At 39.7% G+C, this 25,132-nt stretch overlaps 1 protein-coding gene across 1 annotated transcript in view; it reads left to right on the top strand.

Moving 5' to 3' along the window:
* The first annotated feature begins 2,539 nt into the window (after nucleotides 1-2,539).
* Nucleotides 2,540-25,132, top strand: part of Dkk2 (dickkopf WNT signaling pathway inhibitor 2) — a 95,413-nt gene continuing 72,820 nt past the window's right edge. Inside the window, exon 1 of the mRNA XM_005081990.4 lies at nucleotides 2,540-3,469. Within this exon, the coding sequence (XP_005082047.1) occupies nucleotides 3,248-3,469 (222 nt within the window). The 5' untranslated portion in view covers nucleotides 2,540-3,247. The remainder of the gene's footprint in view (nucleotides 3,470-25,132) is intronic.

The raw sequence follows: 25,132 nt of genomic DNA, 5'->3' as shown, positions 1-25,132 counted from the left end.
GAAATGTACCCTGACCCTAAAACCAGTGCCAAAGGAACACACTTTGTCCCTGGAATCAGAGTCAGTGAAAGAAATGTACCCTGGCCCTAAAATTGGAGCCAAAAGGCTAAAAAGGACCAGAGAAAGAAACACACTTTGGCCCTGAAACCAGAGCCAAATCTGACCCTAATCCTGTGTAAAAAGTAACCAATCCCGGAGCAGAGCTCTAGCCAATCTGAGCTCAGCACTGAAATCGGACCAATCCCTACCCTGGAAAAACTTCCCCAACCCCAGGAACCCCTATATAAACCCTGTGTATGTTCAGCTTGGCTGGTCCAGCTGTCTTCCAATAAACACCTTTGGATGAGCTTCGGGGTGAAGATCTTCTTTTGCGGCTGCGACAGAGCAAAGGCGACCCTGGGCAGAGCAGAGCAGAGCGAGCAGAGGCGACCCTGGGCAGAGCAGAGCAGAGCAGAGCGAGCAGCGCTGTAACACTTGCCCGGGAAACCTTCCTTGGCAGAGCGGAGTTGTTACACTCTGCTCCCGCCCGGCTCCCTGCTCTCCGCTCGGCTCTCCAGGAGCAGAGCTGAACTGTAGCAACTTCGCCCGAGAAACCTCCTGCGGAGCAAAACTGCTACACTAGGCGAACATCCCCAGCTGGAAGACCCTGTCCTGCCGTGCCGGAGCGGAGCTGACACACCGGAGAAGCCTTTCTCTGAGGCAAGGCTGTAAGCTGCCAAGCTTACTGCAACCCGTGGTGGTCCTTGGCTCCCGAGCTCCAGGATACCTTTCTACCTGAGCTGTGTAACACTCAGTATCCTTGGCTCCCGAGCTCCAGGATACCTTTCCACCTGAGCTGTGTAACACTGGGTATTCTGTGACTCCCGAGTGCCAGAATACCTGACCCACTCACTCCTGTTCCATCCTGTCCTGACCCATCCCGACGAAACGCTTACAGGGTTACTAGGTTGAGTAAGCTCGAGTACTATAACCAGACCATGTCCCAAACAAATAAAGAAATAAAATTTACCTCAAGGCAATAAGGTATCCAAAGATAAAACAGGTTTTATTTCCTGTTTGATTGTGTATTTTAAAAACAAAAACCAAGGCTACCACCTTGTGTTGATGAAAAGTCTCAGGACAGGCTGACTCACAGGTTAGGAAAGCCAAGTGCACAGCTGACTGCGCAGGACGGCCCAGCTCGGAATGTGCACAGCAAGTCTTAGCGTGTTTGGTGGAAAATACAGGAGTCACTAATCTTCCCCTTAGCCATCTGTTAAGTTTAGCTCCTGGTCAGGCTGGTATATGCCAGAATCAGGTGTGAAAGAGGAGAATTGATTCCAAAAATTCTAGTGTGCTGCTGGAATCCGCTCCTCACAGCAGGCCACCCCTGTCTGATTTCAAGTTGTGGCTCAAGGACAATGTTAGTGATTGCACGATGGAGCTCCAGCTAAGGAAACATGTAACAACCTTTGCTTGGTCGCCCTGGGCAACCAAACTTCTCCAAACCCAGAGCTCGCCGGCAAAACAGTGTTTGTGCGCCTGGCTGACCGCTGCCGCTGGCGCCCCCAAGTGCTGCAAGCCAGTCGGCGCGTCCTGGTCGCTCACTGGCTCTCTGGTCTGCCCTGTGGCTTCTTAGAAAAGGGCTGAACTCCGAGCCTCAAGGGCTGACCCAAAAGGCTTACCAAGGACTGGGAGGGAGGGAGCCGCTCAGGAGACAGCGCCAGAATCTTCCGGCCCATTTTGCCACTCACCCGTTTGCTTTTTATTCCTGCCTGGAATTTCCTCTTTGCAAAAGGGACGCTTTGGCATCGTAAAGGTGCCGCACCAAGTGGAGAAGTTGTACATGCAAGGATATTATCCCCTTCCTCCCACTCCTTGGATAGATAAATGTGTACTATGTGTGTGGGATTGGGTGGGGGATGAGGAAACTTAAAAGATCCAAACACCTCAAAGGGGCAAAGAATGGTCCCTTATCCTCATCTTTCTCGTCCGGGATTTCACAGCTCCCTCCGTCCAGGGTGCACCCCCACGATACACCTACAGCGGGTCAGCCTCACACAGCATATCAACCAAGACGCACGGACTAAAATCCAATGGCCGCACACAAAACTTACAGATGTTCAACAGGGCTTTTTCCAGTGCTCCTAGTTGGAGGCTGGAGCTGGGTGGGAGAACTAAGAAATGGTGTTGGTAGCAGTCATCACAAATGGGGACAACTTCTCATTTTCGCCCGTTTCAAAACCCCCAATCACTCCCCGAGCAGTGATCAGCCACGAAGAGCGCCCCCCCCGCATGTTGCTCGGGAGGTGAACCCCAAGTTTTAGGTTGCAGGGTGAAGGAGGGGTGGGAGGGCAGGAAAGGTGGGGGACAGGAAGGACAGTCCCAGAAAGAGCAAGAGCGCCGGCTGGGGGAGAGGGAAGGGGAGCGTGGGGTGGTGTGTGTGTGTGTGTGTGAGAGAGAGAGAGAAACGTTTTCACTCTTTGTCACTCTTGAATTGGGGGCGGAGGAAAAACCCCACTGTGAAAGCTATAAAAAGAGAAGAGGGCGGGGGAGAGCAGAGAGAACACTGGCCTTCCGCGCAGAGCATCATTGCATCGCTGCCCGCTGGCCGTGCTTGGTGGCCCGGTGTTGAACCAAGCAAGGGACAACTCTTCACCGCACCGGTGGGAGTGCGCGTGTAGGGACTTGGCTTGCCTCAGATCTCCGAATTCTGGTCAGGCGGGCGACTCTTGATCTCCAGTTATAAAGCGTGCCGCCCTGGAAAAGTGGGACTTGAGTATTGCAAAGGTTTAGAGCTAAAGCGCAGGGAAGGAAAGAACAGCAACCGAGGCCGAAGGAAAAGAAACTGGGGAGAACTCAGTGAGCGGTTAAGAGGAAGGATTCAATCGCGGAAAATCGGGAAAGAACTCAGGAGCTGCAGAACACGAGCGACAACCGCGGTGCGATCTGCAGGGCTGGGTCTTCCAGCACCTTGGGTCACGCCTCCTTGGCGAGAAGGCGCTTGGCCTTTGATTGCTTCCAGGGACTGCAGAACTTCCTGCCCGCCAGAGGAGCGGGTCTCTCTGGGGTCGCGTTTGCTCCTGACTGGAGGCTTTAGACTGAGTTCTGAAAGTCCTGGGTGCCTGGTCCAAGAAGGGCTGGGGGAACGGTGTCTGTGAGGAGCCCACGCGCCCCACGTGAGGGGTTGATTGTCCGAGTCCTCCATCTCCTGGCTTTTACAGTTCTCTCGGGGCTCCACCCCACCGCAGGAACCCCTCACCCGGAGATGGCCGCACTGATGCGGGGCAAGGATTCGTCCCGATGCCTGCTTCTACTGGCCGCGGTGCTGATGGTGGAGAGCTCACAGCTAGGCAGCTCGCGGGCCAAACTCAACTCCATCAAGTCCTCTCTGGGAGGAGAGACTCCTGCTCAGGCTGCCAATCGATCTGCGGGCATGAACCAAGGACTGGCTTTCGGCGGCAGTAAGAAGGGCAAAAGCCTGGGACAGGTAGGAAACCCCCTCAAACACACTCTTCAGCCAGGAGAGGTAGGGACCAGAGCATTTGCGCTTGCGGTTTGCTTTTGCGCCCTGAAAGAGTCAAAGTCTTAACCCCAGCCAGGTGTGGTACTTCTGGCTACCTGGGAGGCGGTTCATGAAGCTGGGTGTCTGCAAGGATACCGGAACCTGGGCGATTTGCTGGTCTCTGGGATGTTTGTTTAGAGCGGGGGCGGGGTAGATTTGGGTTGAGACATAGGCGCTTTTCAAGATCTAGTGCGTTTCTTTGACAAAGCGGCCAGAATGGTCCTTCCATCTAACATGCGGATGCAATGGAACAGCAGCTGACATAGCACCTGGGATGTGCTAGCCTCGATTCTAAGCGCTTTGGGTATTCATTTGTTTAATACTCACAACTCTGGAAGACAGGGCCTGTTGCTTTCCCGTCTTCAAATGAAATGTTTGTGTGTCTGCCCAAAACGCACAACTGGTCTAAGTGACAGCGCGGGAAGTAATAGTGCACTGTGAATATGGATTCCAGGTGCTCGAAACCTTTTACACTGCCCAGAAGTTCTCTTTCACGTTCTCTTTCTCTGCCAAATTCTTTGCACTGGCAGGAAAGATCTTGAATAGGCTCATATTCCCATTCAAGTAGAACTGCGCACAAATCAATTGGGAGGAAAAATAATGAGGTGACAATGACAACCTCTTAGGTGCCTGCAACACAACAGGGATACCAAAACCGATTTTGAGAGAGAGAACTTTCCACTGGTGTCTTGGTGTCTGTCACGCAGGCAGATAGAGCAACAGTTATTTGTGAAGGGTTACATACACTCAGAGCGAAGCAAGCGTGCTCACTGGGCACCAAGTGTGGTCCTTGTGCAGTGGCCAGGAGAGGGGGCTCTGTGGGCACTGAGAATCACCACAGCTCCACCTTCCGCTCTTTTTGTGGGAAGCCAAAATCGAAAGCCAGTTTGCCAAACAGCACAGGCACCGCACCTCGCACAAGTGTCAACCACAGAGGGAGTTCCAAGCTCAGTATATGCGGGTTTTGTTTTGTTTTGTTTTGTTTTTTTCTGGTTCTTCCGAGTTGCAGGCTTCGCCCGCTTTCAGCGCGCTGTCATCAGCTGCAGCTGCCTACAGCCCAGGAGGCAGAGGGAAGGCTGGCAGCTAAGGCTGGGCAGTCAGGGAAGACTCAGGCCTGAGTTTGGCCCCCTACTGCCCTCTCATGGTCTGCTTGCCTGGTGTGTATGTGTGTTGGATGCTGCTTTTGTAGTTTGAGATTGTTTCCCAGGGTTTTGAAATGCCAAACATTTCAGCTCCTTTCTCATAGGACTACAAAGTCTTCAATCCCAGGACTTTAAAAGAATTTAAGGAAAGTAAAATCCTATACATATATGTACATACATACATACATACACACACACATACATACGTAATTTTTGCACATATATCCACACCAACATAGCCACCTGTCTTACCATTTCTTTTTCCATGGAATACACCCCAACATTTTCAACAACAATTAACCTAACCTTCTCTTTGGAAGTTCATCATGAGCTGGGGTCCCGGGCCGAGAGGACATTTACAGATCATCTGCAGCAGAGTGTTCACTTTTTACTATGTCTTCTTAGTTTGAGAGAGCTTTAACTCTCCCAAGAACGGAAGGGCATGGCATCTCTTCAGGCTCCTCTCTCTTCTAAACAGTGTGTATCTGGGGCGATTCTGCACTGTGTGTTTACTTATGACCTAACTTTGGTCCCTAATTCCTGATGATCCTCTATCAAATCACCTGTTATGCCAGTAACCATGAGTGCCTTATGGGCTGGACTAAAAAAACATCCCTGAGTCTAAGTTATCCTTTATATTTTGCTGATGTATCTGTAGACAGATAGCGATGGCTCATCTTTTCTGTCCCTCAAAGACTTCCTTAACTATGTTTTTAAAACCACACTTCAACTCCTCAAATTGAATATCTAATTATCTTATAAATAAGTTGGATTCCTGATATGCCCTTCAGAGCTTAGCATATAAAAAAAGTTCATTATCGCTTCTTAACTATAATTAAGAGTGGGTTTCTGGGAAAAAATCCAACCAGCTGATGTTAAGAGTAAGAAAAACAAAAAAAGGTCATTGGGTGTGACAGGAAGATAGTATCTAGGAGTACTACATTGGATGTATTCTGCCTCCCCACTTGTGGTTTTGTCTAAAGCGTATATTCTCATGAAAAGAGAAGTGACTCTGTCCTTGAAGAAGAGAAATGAATTATTTCAACATTTATTATTCTATTTTCTCTATTCCACTGGATGTGTAGTCTCCTAAAGTCTTAGTATTCATAATTTGACAAATAGTATATAAATTAGAAAACCAGCCCAAGAGAAACAATGCTGCTTTTTTTTTTAAGTGCGGGGGGTTGTTGTCTCTAGAACAGCAGTGCCAGTGCCCAGAAGTTTTGCATACCACCATAACAAAGTTCAATTGAGAAGACTGGAAGCAAGTTGTCAATTGCTGAAAGAAGCTGTTTATATATTACCACCCAAGGCCTAAGAAGTTCAGTTCTGTACATCGCCTTTAGTAGTGTCTGATGACACTGAAATATCTGTCTTTAGGATACAGGGGAAATCTCTAGGATACAACCTCATCTGGAGATCATAAGCTTAGTCTTCGAACCTCTTTCTAGTAAACTGAAATTTAACAACTATCTATTTTAAAAGTTTAGGATAAGGAGCTAAAATACAAATTTTATTGCCATTTCGGAACGATTGTTTTTGAAGAAATTCAATGATTCGTTAATCCACAAAAGGGAAAATGGGAGTGAGTAAGCTGGGGGTTTCCCAGAATCGGTTCAGCCTGGCTTCATGGAAGAGAAGAGCTCTTAATTTATAGATGCTTTGTCTTCTGTAGGAAATGTGCGTGGGTTGTAAACTACTCCTAGAAAACACACCCTTGCATTTGCAGAAAGAAAGAACATAGAGGAAAACAAAACAGAGCAAAAAACTTTGCTGACCAGAGGTGTTGTAGGGCACTATCTTCGCTTATAGTGGGAACTGTCATAGAAAACACTAAAGCTTCCTTTCCAAGACGTCATGAAGACTCATGGTGGGGAGCGACAAAGAGAATGGAGAGTGGTAGTAAATAGGTACTTGGTAAACAATAAGTAGGAAAGGTGGTTTTGATGACTTATCCAGAATTTTTAATTTAACTTTCACTTCTGGCATTGCTAACGGATTATAAAAAATAGTGTGTGCCGTATATTTATATATACACAGGACAAATCAAGTTCCACAAATGTACATACATATGAAACTTATGTATTTCAGCTCCTAAGGGAAGTAAGTATTTCACATGTTTGAAACCAAAAGTAGTTTTAAATACTGTCTTCAAAACCATGGGAAAGATATATTTTTATGCCGTTGCCTGATAGCACCTCTACAGTTTTCCGTATTGAACATTATAGGCCACCTTTGAAAAAAACTTAAAAAATTAAACATTCATTTATCCTTTACAGTTCAGTGTTTTGTGTGTGAATGGAAAATCTGGATTTGTGCTTCTAAGCGTTTCTGTTGCATTTCATTTGCTTTTCTTAGTAGACGGATTTAACTTGAATGTGAACTATAGCATTTCAAATACTTCCAAAAGTGATAGATTGATCAATGACAAATAGTTATATTTAATAAGTTGATAAACATTTTTTTACATGTCCGTAAAGAGTCTTCAGCTAGTTTAATGAAATCTCGATTCTATGACTTTTGAATCGAACTTGTATACTTGAAGAATAGTTGCTTGGAGAAATTATGTTTATTGAAATTCACTGAACTTAGAACTTAGTGAACTTGGTTAGAGACTACTAACATTGGTAAATTTCAATAAAAATGTGATATCTATTTGCACTTATGAAAACTCACGAGAGCACCCACTAAAAGAAACCACACCGTCTTTTCTTTGTAGCGGCTTGCCTTGTTTTCCGAAATTCTCCAAGATTTATTTTAACCCTAGCCCAACTTCTCCCTGCTAAGAAATAAATAACCTTCTAACACTTGTTGGATATCACAATATAAGTATATCGCTTACGTATTCAAAAATAATTTAAAATATTTTGAAAGAATCTACATTTATATTCTATTACGTTCATGGTAAGTCCTGTAAAATTGACCAGTGACACACGCAGAAGGTTACCCATGAGTAGCAGAAGAAACATTTTAATGATAATCTAAGTTATAAGTATCTATCATTTTATTTTTGTGCTAGACTAGAGTGACTAAGAGGACAAGGTGACTTAGATTCACTCCAGCTGTGACTCTGACAGAGTGTAGACTTTTTTATTATTCCCTCAGATGTAGATTTCTGCCCTCTTCCCTCTTTTTCTGACTGTTTCAAATCTATAGTTAAAGTTAGAGCAATGTCATAGAAGAGTAACGGTATATTCTGTTTTAGAATATTTGTGCCTGCTCATTTTATGCATGTAATCATTTAAAGTGTACATTAAAATTATTTATGAAGTTTTAGTAGAGATTTATAATAATGGATTTCCCATTTAAAGTCAGCCCTCTTATGGAAGTAATTCTTTAATATAAAGGTAATATCAAGATGAATTGCAATCTTAGTTCTTCCTATGTCACTGTGAAAATGTACTAAAATTGATTTGCCTCATTATACTTTTAGTTGCTTATATTCATCTCTAAAAAGAGATAAACCTACCTCATGTTATTTACCTGATTGTTGATAAGATTTATGTCATATACTGTCTGCATTAATCTCTTAGTCCTTTTTTTACTATTTTTTTCATATATTTTAATCATAATCTTTCACTTTCTCCAATCCCTCCCAGATCCTCCTCCACCTCCCCATCCACCGAACTTGGTGTTCTTTCTCTCTTTGTTAACCCTCCCCTAAAATCTGAAAATCGAAACAAACTGAAGTTAGTGATAATTAATGGATTAGTTTTTGCATTCTTTTGCATTGCATTTTAAGGTTGCATAGAAAGATTTAATAATATGGAATGCATGATAAAATTCAGTACTAGGGTTTCCGGTAAGGTATCAACATTTTTCTTCTTTTTTATCAACTATGGTTAGAAACTGTAGCAGGGCATCATATTTTGCCTCATTGTTGGTTTTATTAAAACAAATTCAAACTATTCTCTCAAACAAAGAGGTCAGCTGATATAAAATTTGGGAAGCAATTTTTTTTCCAAAAAAAAAAATAGGAACAGCTGTCCACTGGATAAAAGTCACCATACAAATATTTAAAATAATGGCTTTTCAGTGAGTGTTTCATGATGACAACTTTGGGTCATTGCCTACTTTGGTTCCAAGTCAATAACAGGGAGGCCATGAACAACACCAATATCTAGTCAGAATCATTCTGGAGAGTTTATGCCGTGAATTATTTCCTGGTTAATGGTAAATTGAATCAGAGAGATCTTTAAGATTAGTGATTTCAATCTGATGTTAAAATTATTGTACTGTTAATTAAGTAATTAGCTTAAGCTATAATAGCATTACTCTATAGCCACTGAATCCATATGGCAGATTATTTTTGTGAGACCTCAAAATTAGTTTTGATTTAGTTGTGGGCCACAAATTAGAAATGCAGAGGTCAAATCGATAAGATCTCATGGAAAAAGTATAATTTTAAGAAATTACTAGCCAACTTGTTCACATAGCAAAGTAACAGGACCAATGTACATCACTTATTCTTTCAAACATTTAGCAACATCAAATTTAATTTATTTGTTAATATATTACAATTTAGTACACATAATAGTTTAGACTCAAGTATCTCAAAATTACTCATTGAATGGCCCTATCCTGTATAAAGCAGATTTTGTTTTTAAATTAACAAATGAATAATCCATTGCATGATGAAATGAATCAAAGCCTCACAAGGAGGAAAAGAGATAGAAACTTTAAATGTATTATTTATCATGTGGATAAGATAAAGCATGTAGTCTTTCTCCTGAAGACAAGAAGAATTATTTGTCATCAAATTATGACGTCCTTAAACAAGCTTGCAAATACTTAGAGCACATATTACATTTTACTAAGGGGTTCGGTTGACTGACCCTCTACTTTGTGTCAGATGTGACTCCAAACCCTTAGTTGCATTAACTCTTTTGGTCTTGACAGCTTGAAGACCTTAATATCCTTACTTTTTGAAATAATGGAGTCTTTTGATACACGAAGAAAACATATGGGTGGTGAGATGGTTCAGTGTTAAGAGTGCTTGGTGTACTCCAGAGACCAGAGTTTAGTTGCTAAAATACAAGTAAAGTGTCCACATTTGCCTTAGCAATATTTCCAGGGGATCTGATGCCCTCTTCTGGCCTCTTTGAGCACCTGCACACACACACACACACACACACACACACACACACACACACAAATAAAAATTTAAATGTTAATTTTTCTGGGCTAGAGATTATGCAATTTGTATAGTTCATAAAATGGTAAGCACAGAAAGCAAAAATCCTGGACCTAGACTGCCTGATTTTTGAGCTAGTATATTTAATTACTAGACTCTGGTATTCATTTGATAAGCTTATTCTTATTTTGTGTTTAAGAATAATATGTAGTCACTTTTTCTAGTCTCTCTGAGAGTATGTAGTGATGTAGGTTTACTCACAACTGTGTTAAAATACACAACATAAACAAGCCATCTATGGCTATCAACTGCTACTCTAAGTAGTTAAAAGCTTGCAACTATAAAGGCAGAGAGTACAGCAATATATTTCATCTCTACCTCTATTTACCTCCCTACTACAGACTTCACCAGTAAGGAAAATTCATGTGTGCACACACACACCTCCAAGACACATACCCACCTAATTATGGTTGTGTTGTTGGTAGAGAGGGATGTTCTTGAATAGATCTCGTTTTCTCGTGCCAGCAGCACATGCCCCTATATAGTATCAGAACGTGAATGCTTCCTTGAGACCAGGGTTCCTCCATGGTGTTTCTGCTAGGGCATCCCTTGCTCTTGCTCTTATCGCACATGGGAGGAGCTGTCTATACTTAAAATTTTATTGCTTTTTTATTTATTTCTCTCTCCTAGCCTCCTGTTAGAGTATCAGAAGATCCTACAGTTTCATAACTGGTTTGAGTGGCAACTCATCACTGCCTAGCTGCAACTGTCATTTAATATCTCTCTCTATCTCTCTCTGTCTCTGTCTCTCTCTCTCTCTGTGTCTGTCTGTCTGTCTCTCTCTCTCTTTCTCTCTCTCTCTCTTTTAGTTTTTCAAGACAGGGTTTTTGTAGACCAGGCTGACCTCAGACTCACAGAGATCCTTCTGCCTCGGCTTCCCAAGTGCTGGCATTATACTGCCCAGAACTTTTTTTAAATATACAATCAGCATCATGATAACAACAGCTGATCAATAACAATGATAACTAACATGAACGGGCAAGAATGAGAAAAGTCATAGAAAGCATACCCACTTAGTATGCTGATGTCATTACTTCAGCCTGTACAGAAACAGGTATAAAATCAAGTTTCCATGAGCCAAAGAAGAGTCTGTTTCCTCTTCCTTAGCAAGTGAGGGAGGAGCGGCTAAACTATGTGTTGTGCATGGAGGGGAAAATCAGATTCACAAGGGTGAAAACCACAAAAATGACCAATTAAGCAAAATAGATATTGTCACATTTTTTTCTCACTCAATGCTGACATTAAGGGTGACCGTATGTCATTGTCATAGAAGGGAAGTTAGCTCATTACTGGTTAACTGGCAAAATTATGGAATGAATACGGAAGCAAGAATAGCTCAGACTTCAAGCATGCAATCATAATAAGTTGGGATTTTAATACTCAAGGCAATATTAGTTGCTTAACCACAGGAACCAAAATAATTGAACATGCTCTTAGAGCCTGCTCCAACAATATTAATCTGATGCTTTTTAAAGTTAAGACAGCCCCTCAAGAGCAAGGCTCTCGACTGCTTTTGAATGTCTGGGCTTCAAAATTCAGGGCCCTGATGCTTCTCTTTGCAGATTAGTCATCTCTCTGAGAAGGAGCCATAAACTAGAGGAGCATTATTTTCACACCACCCCCTCTAGTTTTGACAGTTTCACCTCAAATGATGCTTTCAAAATTCACACAAATTAGAAGCATTTTGGGGTAATGGTGAGAACTGAATTTATCTCATAGAAGTATGCAATCAATAAATAGTGTTTCTGTCTGGTCAAGGATGAAATATAAGCCTTCCTCGAAATGGAAGCATGGAGGAAATTTCCAGTTTAAAATCGCCTGAAACTGTGGTCATCTGCAAACAGTGGTGCCCTCTTGCACTCCCTTTGAGGGTGGCATGACCTGCATTGTGGTGATCTCTTGAAACTTAAAGTCCTTGTCTCCCCAGGAATCATCTTCATCTTTGCACTCTGTGGTCTGCTGTTAATCTCTTATGCCTTACTTTTCCTTCTGTCTCTAATGCTGTGTTGTTGCTGTTCTCTTTATTTCCTCTACTGATTACCATCTGTAGTCATCTACCTGTGAACTCGAGCACTCTCTACAGTCCCTTTCTGTTTGTTTCTCTCCTACTCCTGCTGTTACTCAATGAAAGAGAGTATTTCCCATTTTTAGAAATATTTACTACTTACGTGGAAGTCTACCTTTAAGATGATACCCCCACCACTCCAGTTTTCCACAATGGTTCTGGAAATCACACAAGAAATAACAGCAATAACAAATCAATCATCAGTAACAAGACACAAACAGGAGCCTAACATCAAATTGTTAGAACTGTCAGAATAGCCATGGGCTAATGCAGGCTGTGAGAATCCAGTATGATGGCTCAGAGAGCTTCCCATGCTCTGTTCTGTCTCACCACCTTCCTGGGGATGGAGGAAAGCTATGGAGGTAACTCTCAGACTTTTTTTTTTTTGTCTTTTTAAAATCTCTCTTTTTTTTTTTTTTGAAATCTTGGGACTTACATGATTTTAGATTTGTTTTGAAGGAACATATGGTAATAAAGAGTATTATGTTTGGTTTGAATCCACACATAGCAGTGATTTATGCTTATAAACCATTACATATTATAAAATGCACAAAAATTGTTAAATAACAGATTTTTTTTTTGTATAGCTTGAATGAGATAGTAAAGAACGACTATTAACTTTTGCTATATCCTAAAAGGTCAGTTCCAACTTGCAGTGTGAAGAATCTTAACTTTTTTTCAAACTGACTTACTGTTTAAAAAAACAATGCTGGAGTATTTGGTAACCAAATTTTATAGAAAAAAATCAAAACGAATATCATCATCCATAATCTTAAATGTTTCAAGAACTCATACAACATATTAAATTGACATCAGAATGGCACGTTGACAGTCATTTGTTTTACTTCCTCATCTTATATTTGAGGGAGAGAGGTTGCAAGCATTGCATCACAGAATTACCCAGTATAAAAGAGTTCTCATTAGAACTTGGGTCCTCCGACCCTAATACAAGCCTTTCAAATAACAAAAAGGCATGTTTTCAGTGAACTCTGTGCCATCTGAGCTCTGTGTGAAATTACATTCATTGTCTTGAGTTTATTAAAAAACTGGAAGATAAATTATGCATAGTTCTTTTAACCAGTGTAAATTTGTGCATATTCAAATGTGTTATCAAAGATTACAGTGTTAGGATGACAACTGAGTCTGTGGCTTTTGAACAAGATGAATGAAGGGAAATGGCTGTTAATTGTTCTGTCCTCACAACTTTCTCAGGTCTGACACTTCAGAGCCATGATTAGCAAGAAGCCTGGCAGAGCCGGCAATGAGATAGCTAGCCTGCATAACAAAGGAAGCCAGGATGGAGGCAGCAGAGGATGCAAACTGCTTGACCTTGGTCCAAGCCTCACTAGGATAGGGGCCAATGGCTGTAAAACTTCTCTTCCAGAGTCAGAAACATATTTTACATTGTGATCCAGTACAACTTTCTACTGCCACACTCCAAAAAAATGTTTCTACTATAAATCCTATTATGATCGGCAATGAAGCACATTTTAAAGTTTCATTTCTTTCCTTATCTGTCCCATTTTAACATTATTTTCTCCTCTTCCTCCCTGACCCACCTCCTTTAGAAATGCTGGTCACCACTGCTTGAATTAGTGAGTAAACCCCACAGTTCGAATAACAGCGAGCCAATGAAATATTGGTTGTGCTCAGCAGTGATCGCAGATACGATTCTCAGCAGCATCATTTTCTGAAGAGTCAGAATCCACCATGATAGTATTAAAGAGAAAGCCTTGTGAATAGAGGTAGGCATCTCTCAAGCTTCCTCCAGGCTGTTATAACTCTGCCAGGTATTGACCCAGATAAGCTGGATCTCTTCACTTGCAGATGTGTTTATTGTCTTCCTCTCTCACTACCAGTAGATCTGAGCACTAGCTTTGGGACTTTGCTATTTTGCTATTTCTGGCATCATAAGCCCTCCATTAGCATCCTGTTTCTATGTAGATGTTGTCAGCACTACCATACACTGTTTCCCAGACTTTGTGATTGAAGATGGTTATAATTTCTACATGGGACAACAGGTGAACTTGAAAGAAGAAGATTGGACACATATACCTTAATCAGAATTGCACATACATACACACACGCACACACACACACACACACACACACACACACACACACACACACACACACACACACGTTGGACCATAAGGAAATCAGTTAACACGCAATGCTTTTTTATCATTTCATCTCCAGTAGTTTTCTGTTCTGTCTTTATAAATCAGAAAGAGTTGCCTCTTGGAGTTAATATCACAGAAGCTGCTTTACAGAGAAATTTATGACCTTTTCATCTTAAATTTATGACTGTCAATTCAAGTTAGACAATCAACCCAAGTAAATTATGATTCTGAAATTATGATGATAGTTTCCATGTTAATAGATTAACATTTTGTGGAGGGGGGAGGTGTAAGTATAAGAGAATGAAAGTGAAAAGTATTTTCTGGTTTTAATTTTTTTTATTATGTCCTATTGGCTTGATTTTTCTATTAAAAATCTCAGTATCATTGTAATATGTGCACAGGTCTGATAAATACTCATTAATTCTTATTCTTGTATCCTATAAGCAGCTCCCCTGTCTGCCACTACAGAGCTCTGCTTGTGACTTTCAGGAGGAGCCCTGTTTTTCTTTCAGTCATGCCTAAGATATGTTCCTCGAATGCTATGTTTTGGACACATAATAGATCACATGTTTTAGAATTCATAACGTTCAGGGAAGTGACTCCTTGTAAAGCCACGCTTAATTGATGTGAAACAACATCGAGCAAGATGGGAAAGAAGTGGGTGGGCCAGGAAGAGGTTATTTTTCAAGGTGGTTGAAAATTTACTACTTTGCTAAGTGGAAATGTCCTCCTCATTCCCATAGTAACCGATTATTCATGCTACATGAATCTCAGTCATAAATACAATGGATACACATAGGAAAATATTACGGTTAAACTATTTTCAGAAAATTGGTATGCTTCTTTGAAAAATTATTACTAGTTTAATAGATATGACCTTCAGAACAATTTTAGTGTTAGAGGGAAATGGAACAGAAAGTAAGGTGACAACAGGACCTTAGCCTCTGCTCTCTTCAGGTCATTGCGTTCCTCACTTCTCCCTATCCCCTGACAACTAGTGGAAACTTGGTGCTTTCAGAAATCTCACTCAGGTGGAATCATATAATACGGTGCCTATTTTTTAAAGATGTGCAATGTGCATCTAAGTTTCTCCCATGACTTTCCATGGTATTTTTGTAAGGTAAAATTGTTATCCAAAATAAGTAAACAGTGCTAATTTAGTTTACTCTGAGCATAATTTATGACTTCTGGTTTCCTTGTTAAATGAAAACATGCAATGGCTTTTATAAACATGGTCATTCTTCAATAAAATGAAGAAAATAAAATGAATCTGAAAAACCATCAAATGAGACTCTACACTGGCAAAGGGAAAGGAAAGTAATATAAGCTATTGGGTTACATGTTTAGACTCTCAGGAACAGGTCTATATATTTATTTTCTCAGGAGCTATATATGTTTGGACAGATAGATGACTTAAATCAAATGTATTCAAAACGAAACCTTATTTATTTCCTTAAAACTTGCTTTTCTTATTATATTCATTACTAAAATTCATCAGTGTCAATATCCAGCTAATTATTAGTCTAGAAAAGTTCTGGGGATTCTCCTTTCTATACTTCACCAAGGCTATTCTCCTCTAAGGAAGATTGTTCCATCTTACTGCTGGTTGGTTTTTGCTGCATTCTTGTCACTAGATTCACAGGACATCACTATCCTTCATAAAATAATATCAATGTTTTATACTTCTGCAAGATGTCTTCCACATTATCTCTAAAGTGAGTTTTCTAAAGATAAAATCTGATTAGCCTGTTCTCCGACATCTGTCCACTTCTAAAGCATAAATTAATATTTTGCATGGTTATATTATTTCCCCTACTTAGTTCCTCAAATTATAGTGCTTGAGTGGCAGAACTGGAATTTAAGTCAAGCAGTCTTATGGCTGAGAATGTAGTTCAGTAGTTGAGTGCTTACCTTAGTTGCACAAAGTTCTTAGCTCATTCCACTGTCAGAAGCTGTCTTTGTGGGTTCATATTTGAGAGAAAGGCTAGCTATAGGGGTGAAGAATCCAAATCGGGGACACAAAATAAAAGCAGGAGGGTAAATCAGTCAATACTGAATGCCATGAGTTTATTTTTCTCCATTCTTAAATACGTTAACCAAAAAGGGGAGCATGGTATCATGTATACAGAACAAATAGACTTTTCTTCCTCTTTTCTCCAAGGACTCAGAAACCACACCTTAGACTCAACTTCTCGTACCCTGGCCTTAAGGTGAGGAGTAACCACACCTCAGACCAGATCTGTTGTTATTTAGAATAAGATACCTAAGTCCAAGATCAAACAGCCCCCATTGTAGCCACACCTTTGACCTTTAGGTCTTATGACTTACTGAGGACAGTTTTGAACTCTCTGCCCTTGAGGCAAGATGGAGTAGAGCCGTCTTATGGGCACCGAGAGTCCATAGCACTGCAAATTCTAAACACAATAAAATAAACCCAAACAGTCTTGCTTGAGTCTGTATAGTTTATTATTACATTGTGCCTCATATATATCAGAGGCCAGAGAAGCCAGCTAAAGATCTTTTCACTGATACACCTGAAAACTGAGATGTAATGGAATTCTTTAGGTAAATTAGTCAAATTGTTATTGCTTCCTTTAAAGTGTATTAGACACTGTGATCCCAGTTAACCAGAATTTATTAGGCACATATGTTATACCAGATCCTTTGTATATATGTGGCAATGAAACCAACGGAGTGTTCTTGATGAATCCATTGAAATTTTGAGGTTGACAGAGGTTCCCATGTTCATGTAGTATAGAAGTGGGCCTGGACAATTTAATAAGTTTTTATCAAGCTGTGTAAGGATGAATATTTAAATTGAATCTCATAGTTACCTATCTCACTTCAATTGTGTAAAATTAAAACCATTATCCTTTCTGTTATACATGAATGACACAAATCTGGATATTAACCACTGTGAAAAAAAATCTGACTAATTAATATAAAATGCAATGAAGCCATTTTAGTCATTCTTTACAGACTGCATTGCAGATGCAGAATGGATAAGACCATCCCTATAAACAGTCATGGAAGATCTGATTGCACTGAATATGACAGTGATAAATAAAAAATGTGAGATCTGCCTTTTATTTCCCAAATATTTTAGTGGGAGTTAAGTTGAATTGTTTTTCCTCTTTGTAAACGTTTTGCTGTTCCCCAGGAAAGTCTGATTCCAATTTTACAATTTGCAAAATACCAAAGAAACTTTAGTGGGAGGAGGCAGCTTACAAGGCATTAGAAGTATGGAAGGAAAGAGCAACACTGGAGTGTGGGATCAGCCGGGACCTCAGCACGGACCAATGGGAGCAATGACAAGCAAAGGTCCCAAATCTCACCACCGGCAAGTGAGGGGACAGAACCTGGACTGAAACACAGTACAGAAATCAACTTGATAAAAGATGTATTTTAAACCTTGTCATAGATTTCAAAAAGCATATTCACATAGTATTTTTCCAAATCAGTCACTATGAAATTTCTTTCCTATGATGGTGGACCTTTGTTGTAACACTGGCTTCGGAAGCAACCCACGTGTTTATTTCTTTTTTGTCCCAATTTGTGACTATAGCCAATGCCATGCATATTGATTAGTATATCACAATTCAAAATACTTGGCTCATAGTGGCTTTTTGTTGTTTTCATAAACTCAATGCCTATACTCAGTGACAATGTCAGAAAACAAAATACAGCATTGTTTCCAAAAACAATTCCAAAAAATTTCCCCAAGTCATTCTGAGTCAAGGCAGTATTATAACTGTAATTCTTTCAAGTCTGGTTTAATGTGGAAACTATCATTAGGCTTTATAAAATCTGAAACTTAAAAATGAAGATCTCTAGTATTATCTTGTAGTCTTGTCTCCAGTAAAAAAAAAAAAAACAACAACAAAAAACAAACAACAACAGCAACAATAAACCTGGGAAGGATTTTTATAAGATGGTTCCCATTTCTGAGAGAACCACCATGTTCCAGTGTAGGCTAAAAGTATGCTCTCCACCCAAGCCTGCTCTCCCTGGAAAAGGCAGGAGGAGGTCACACCCAGTGTAACTCCCTGGAGTCCAATCTGTTCACACAGGGCACTTCACATGTAACTTGTTAGTTAAAATGCATGCACTGAGACAAGAAAACAATATCTGTAAGAAGTTTTTTTAAATGTAAATATATTAAAATTTCAGAGAAAATCTGAACTTAACTCTGTAAAAATGTCTTTGCAATTGCTCAGCTAATACAATACTTCCAAGATACTTTGGAAAGTCTCATAGACTTCCTTGCTTGCCTATTTGTCCCACAGGTATCTTCCCCAGCATGTCTTAGAAGGAAATAGCTTTTAACAAGAAAAATTCCCTGGAAGTGACATTTAAGGGCATTGTAGTTGGATTTTAATGTCTAGTGGTTGTTCAAAGCACAAGAGGCTGATATGCATGTCTTAGAGTATAGGTCCCTCACTGATTGATTACAAATTGGATTGGAGTGTGTACTGTGATCTTTCTTGTTAGAAAACACAAGCTTTCAACACAAAAGAACTACTATATTTGATGTCCTAGAGCTTACAATCTGAAGGACAAAAATAAAACAGTGGTTCATAGGAGAAACCCAAAAAAGAATAGTATAGCTCAACCACACCAATAATTCTAGTTGAAAAGGCATAAGATGCTTTGAGGAATTCTGGAGATTCAAGGACTGCTACACTATCTTAAGAAAGTGCAGGGCCAAAGTAGTGAACAGATGATTGATTTCAAATCCATGCTATCAGGTTTAGTAAAGTGCCAATAGTAATCATCACAGTGGGCTTGAATGCAGGGATCTGATGAAGTGGTAGTCTGCAGCTAAGATACATGAAAGGGGAAGGAACAAAACCACGGACAGCTGCTTGTGACTCAAGCACACACAAATCAAATAGAATAAATGCAAACCATAGTAATTGTTTATCCATGCATAAAGCAGCCTGGCATTAAATGTGGTTTCACTAGAAAAATCCTGAATATTTTTAGCAACACCCTCCATCTAGTGTCGGTGCCATCAGATAGCTGCAAAGTAGACGGTGCCTTTCTTGTAGAAATTGTACACAATTAACATTGGTTGGACACCTACATTTTCCCAGGGTTTTTCTTTAAATCTAACCTAATCTCTCTGTACTCTGTCAGCTTCTGGATGGCCTGCAAAGCACTCACAAAAAATTCTGAGGGAGGAGGAAAGAAAGGTGTTATAAAAAGTGACCTTGTAGGTGGCACACAAGATTAGCCTTTGCTGTCTGTGGTCCTATGGAGGTTCAGGTCATAGTTATTTTTTTTCCATTAAAATATAAGAAGTTTTTACCGTCTTGGATCAAGTGGGGAGACCACTTTGTTTCTCATTTTTGTAAATGTTTAAAAGGTTGTTTTCAATATATCAGAACTTTGATTTGATTTAGAAATTTAAATAACTTCATAAAATTTTGCATGTAAACTTTGAAAATTATTGAAGTTTCTGTCTTCTATCCCTGGAAGACAATTCTAAAAAGAATGCACGTTCTAAGTCTGCATAAGAAATAGAGCAAGCAAAACAAAACACCCCCAAAAGCTATGTGAAAAAATATATTTTAAATACGGAATAATTATTCATAGTTACTGAAAGATGGATTATTAAATAGGGATATGCTGATGGTTTGTAGGAATTTAACCCTTAAATGCAAGGAAATACACTGTTCTAGGTGTTAGTGTTGTATGTGCTGGGGAAGGGCAGTAAGTACCGACGATTCTATGGAGTCTGGATTGTCTGCCATGTTTTTTTTCTGAACAGGAAGTGAAGGTGTGGGCCAAGAGTCTTGTTACGTGGCTGATGAGCTAAAGAGAGCTATTCCCTTGCTGGTCTGATTGTTGCAAACCCAGCCACAGGAACACAGAGCATGTCTGCAATGTGCACATGCTTAACACCTGGAATTTTCCAAGAGTATGGTCATACTTCATCTGTCACCAGAGTGAAAAGCCAAATGCCGATCTGAAGGAGGACTTCTGAGGCAACGCTTCTGGAGCTCACAATATACCCTCCTTGTCATCTCTCAGACATAAGCCTTTAATCCCCTCTTCCTAAAATTGTTTATTTTAAAATGTGAGAAAGTTTAGGGATGTCACAGCCGAACTGTGAGCAGTCTCTTTAAAGACTCTCATCCTTCAAACCCATCTTCAGCAAGAAACTGGCATTTCATGTGCTGAGCAGATGGCGTTAGGCAGTGCTGGGCTGGCCCTCGGGTGCAGCTGGGTGGATCTGGCACACAGGTGTCCTGATTTGGACCTTCTTGCAATTCTGACACCACACTCCCCTCCATGGGGAAGTATTGCTTGATGATGCTATTTTCCCAGTACAACAGCTTTACCTCCCTAACCAAATCATCTTGGACCGACCTAGGTGATAGTGTAGCTCTCTGACTTTGATGGAACATGGGTAGAAGATATAGATGGTTTGGTCTAAGACTTGGGGCCAAGTGTTTGGTTTAAATTTCTTCGTTTATATTCTGTATTGTCCATCGTGACCTATCCCTTCACCTCTTAGAATTTGGGATGCTTCTCAACAGGGTGGGACTGTCCCACTGAGAGAAACAATACTGCAGTACACACACACACACACACACACACACACACACACACACACAAGCAAACAAACAAACAAAGCTAAAAATTGCACTGGATTGGATGGCTTTTGTAATCATGGGTGATGATTGAGCAATCCCATGCCCAGTTTAGGAAGTCTTCAAGGGTTTCAAATAAGGCTCATTTTTCAACGAAGAAAACAGGACAGGTTTGTTAAACATTTCAGAGCATTTGACAAATGCTACTGTGAAAGTAAAAGGTTTCATAAATAGAACAACAAAGAGACCTACTGTCTGCTCCTTCTGCATAATCTTTTACATAATCACTTCAGTCTCACTGAAACCATTTCCCAGGGCAGAGCCCAGATGTTTTGAACATTGGCTTCTTTTTTTTTTAGAAGCAATATTTAAGAACTTTCTCATTCCTTCCCATCTTTTTAAGAGTTGTTACTAATGAGGATAGCCAAGCTGGAAAAAACAACATGGAGATGCACGGGAGTGTGGTGGGGGTGGGGAAGTAGGGGGTATGGACCATAACCCAGAGTGCTTATGTCCTGCCTCTGATTCCCTGTCTTTTACAAAAACACAAACTTGAAAAATACCTTTCATTACTTAAACCTACCAGTTTTCATTGAATTATGCCTTGCAGAGTCACATGATCCCGCTTAAACTAGCGAGGCAGATAATCAGCTACACTGGAAATGGAAAGTTTATCAGCCTCTCTAAGTGCTTTTATCCCTCCCTTGCCAACATTCTGTAAGGATCCTTTAATATTGAGGAGCAATCCTGTTTCTCAAAAACTGTGGGTTGTTGAATAGGATGATGAGTTCGAAGTTCATTCTGAATCCTGTTACAGAGCATGGTTTCATTTTAAAAGTTGAGGAGTAAGGGAAATGGATGACTAACCAAACAACATAAGCTTTCTCAGGATAACAAAATCATCCTATCTATCGTTTCTTGTGACTTAATGATGATTTAGATTTAAATGCCTGTATATACCAATGACACATGCCTTTGTGTCTCTGGGCATAATCCCTCTTTCTTAAACTTAAGTAGTCCCATAACAGTTACAGGAATCGGTAATCCCTTCTGAGCATATCCAAAAATCTGTCTTTCTCCTTTGCCAGCCTGTTCCCTGATTTCTCTATCTCAACTAATGGAAGATCTACTTTGGTAGTTGCTCTAAATTGTAGATTCATCTGTACCCATCATCCATATTCAGTCCATTAGGAAAGCTCCCTAGCTAAGAGTTAATTAAGTCTCTTAACTGTATTTTCAAAATACATTTTTAATAGCTTTAAAAGGGCCATTATCTCTTAAGGTATCACTTCATAGTAGGTCACAGGAAGCTACCCTAGGGCTTTAAATTAGGCTGAATGAGATACACACAAGACAAAGCAGATCTTTCTAAGAAAATAAACCTCATATAAATGTGAAAAACATCTTTATTTTACAGTCTTGCATCTGTTCTATCTGTTTACATTTATAACATTTAAAAATGGATATTCTAGAAACCAATTAAATCATCAACTCTACCACTGCAAAGCAGAAAAATTACTGAAATATCATTTGTTAACCATACCCTATAAAAAGAAAGGAATGTGAAAAGCCTGTTCTGTGGTAGTAAGAAATGGGAGTGTGAAACATTGCCTTAGTGGCAAACCAACATCAAAACTCATACACAACTATTTTCTTGATGTTTTTCCAAGTTAGTCTTTAGTTTTTTTGTGTATGTTTTACTTTCTCTGTATCCTGGGCATACATCCAGCTAATATTAGTACCTAAACAATGATGATTGTGTATTGGTAGATTAACATCTTGAAGTGCTATTATAAAATGTAATTCAGAGCCTAAACTAAGATTTTCAAATACTTTTTTGTTAATTTGACTCGTTTAATGGTCAAACCTTGTTTAGGGTTAAGGAAAATCAAATCACTTAAAAAGTGTAAGGACAACTTCATCACATTCCTTATTGTAAATAACAATTTTTATCATGAGTATTGATTTTTTTTATCATGAGTATCAATATTTTTACCCACTATAATAGTTCACAGATATTTGAAGAAAATTGTATCTCATTTGATGATTAAAACTATTTTCTTTTGTCTCAATCTCTTCAGTCTCTCATCCCACTTATTGGAACCAGAATTTCTGTGCTTAGATGAAAAAAAGAATAGCACAGCTTATCAACTGGCACTGTGGCATTGATATTGACCAAGAAAACAGAGTAGGAGACTTAGATCTAAACTGACATATAGATAACTGAGGGAATAAGGCACCATTTACAAATTATGTTGAAAACTTTGGGTAGCCATGTGAGAAAATTATACTGGAACACTATGTCATAATTTTACTATATATAAAAAATTGAATCTAACTCCTTTAAAAATAAGAATGCACTGTAAATAAACTAAAAACCTGGCACTAACTTACATTTGTATTTACCACAAATAGCCAACCAAACTTTTACATGACTATAAATTAGTGTCCACGGTATACAACACATCTCTGTAAATCCCTAGACATTTCTCCTAGGGAGATAAATAATCTTGTGAAACTGGGTAAATCCCACAAATAAGACCAATAAAAGTAGCTAATACATGTTAGAATAGAGCCTAAATCTTATTAGTTTAAAATAGGAAATGAAAATCGAGATATAGATCTTCAATTTATACCATCAGATTTCAAAAATTAAGACTGGTAATATGAAGTAAGTAGGTGTACTTGTGAAACTGTAATGCATGGTTCATGAGGATGAAATAACTTCAATCATTTGGTCATATCCTGTAATCCTAAACACTGAAATATTTGTATACATGATGATGTAAATAGGATTCTTCTAAGCATAACCCAGAGAAATATGTGAGCATGTTCAGAATCCACGCCCAAGGTTGACTATGGAAGTACTATTTGTAATATCAAGGCATTGTCTACAATGAATGTCTAAGGTTATGGTATAGCCATATCATGGTGTGTTAGAGACAACTGAAGGTGCATAAATGAATTACAGGTAGAAAGGAATATAATGAGTACCAGAAATACAGCACTGATGGCATTATATATAGAGCATTAAATGTTCAAATTACTTAATAAAAGAATAATTGATATGGAGAATAGTGTTAATTTTGGAAGGAGTAAAGGGAGTTAGAATGTGGAAGGTATTTCTAATTAGAAACAAGCTACTGGGACATCCTAGTTCTTGGGTTGGATGGTGGCCTCACAGTCATATTTGATAACCTAAAACACTTAAGCATGCTGTTGTGATAAAAATTCAGCACAAAGAACACATCTGAGAGTCACTAGGCAATGGGGACATCTTCCACTCAGGTGTGGTAAGCGTGGATGAGAGTCAGAGGCAAATATCTTTGAAAGTACAGCTCTCCACAATAGATGGCTCCTGGTGTATGGTGAGGGATGGGGAGGGGCTCCGTTTTCTTTAAGGGGCTGGCCCCTGGGATTTATTTTGTCCATGCTTGTTAAGTATGTGGACGTGGTATGCTTTTCTATCTTCTTCTTTTGGGGGAGGGCAGAAGGGTGGAGGGTGAGCCTGGGAAGACTGGGAAGAGTCTATGATCTATCAGGTTGCACTGTGTGAAATTCCCAAATAATGAATAAAAATATTAGGCTGAAAAAAAGAGTGAGGTGAGATTGTTGTAAAAGTATTTTTAGAGACTGTATGTTGAGAGCATCAAGATAAACAGTATTAGGGAATGTTGGGTAAAAGAACTTGGATCTTAGAGAATGCAGTTAAAGTTTTTATGAGTCTCTTCCCTGGCTAGTGATGAATTCCTTTCCCACTCCCAAACACTCCACCCTCTAGAACATTCCCCTGACATATAAATCATGTATCCCTCTTATTCTTCACCATCTCTGTCAAAATTATGTCCTGAGTATTTTCCACCTACCCTGGAAACATATCTTTTTTCAGGAAAGCATTCACGGCTCCCAGAAGCAACCCCTTCTATAAGGCATGTCACACCACCTTCTGCTGTTGTTTCCCAGGAAACTATAAAATTTAGAATAACTTATAATGAATGATGACAGTGAATAATCCTGAGCTCCTAATACTGAAGCTGACGAAAGCATGCTGGTGGATTGTTGTACTACAAATGTTACTAAACCTGTTTTGTTCTTTTATGTGGAGGGTAGCATTTCTTAAGTAGCTGCAAAAAAGTTAAAAATTTTAAAATAAACTTTAAAGGTTACATAACATTATATTATGGTAGATGAGGTATTTCAGGAGGAATACTTGGGCAGTCAGCTGAACTGGTACTTTGTTCATAGATATCAAATGTTATCTGAAAGAAAGGCAGGTAAATACATTAAGGATGTCCAGACTGGGGTATTCAGTGAGCGTTTTCTCAGAAATGAATAAAGCAAATCTACCACTTCAAAGAAAATAACTCACAGTATTGGTTGCTTGATTTGGGCTTCCAGACTCTACACAATTATATGAACCACTATCTTGTCAACAATCAGCAGATGATGATGGAAAATAATAGCA

Source organism: Mesocricetus auratus, unplaced genomic scaffold (genome assembly GCF_017639785.1).
Source record: "Mesocricetus auratus isolate SY011 unplaced genomic scaffold, BCM_Maur_2.0 Super-Scaffold_100009, whole genome shotgun sequence".
NCBI classification, from domain to species: Eukaryota; Metazoa; Chordata; class Mammalia; order Rodentia; family Cricetidae; genus Mesocricetus; species Mesocricetus auratus.
The sequence above is the reverse complement of the archived record's forward strand: the minus strand, read 5'-3'. Positions and strand labels throughout refer to the sequence as shown.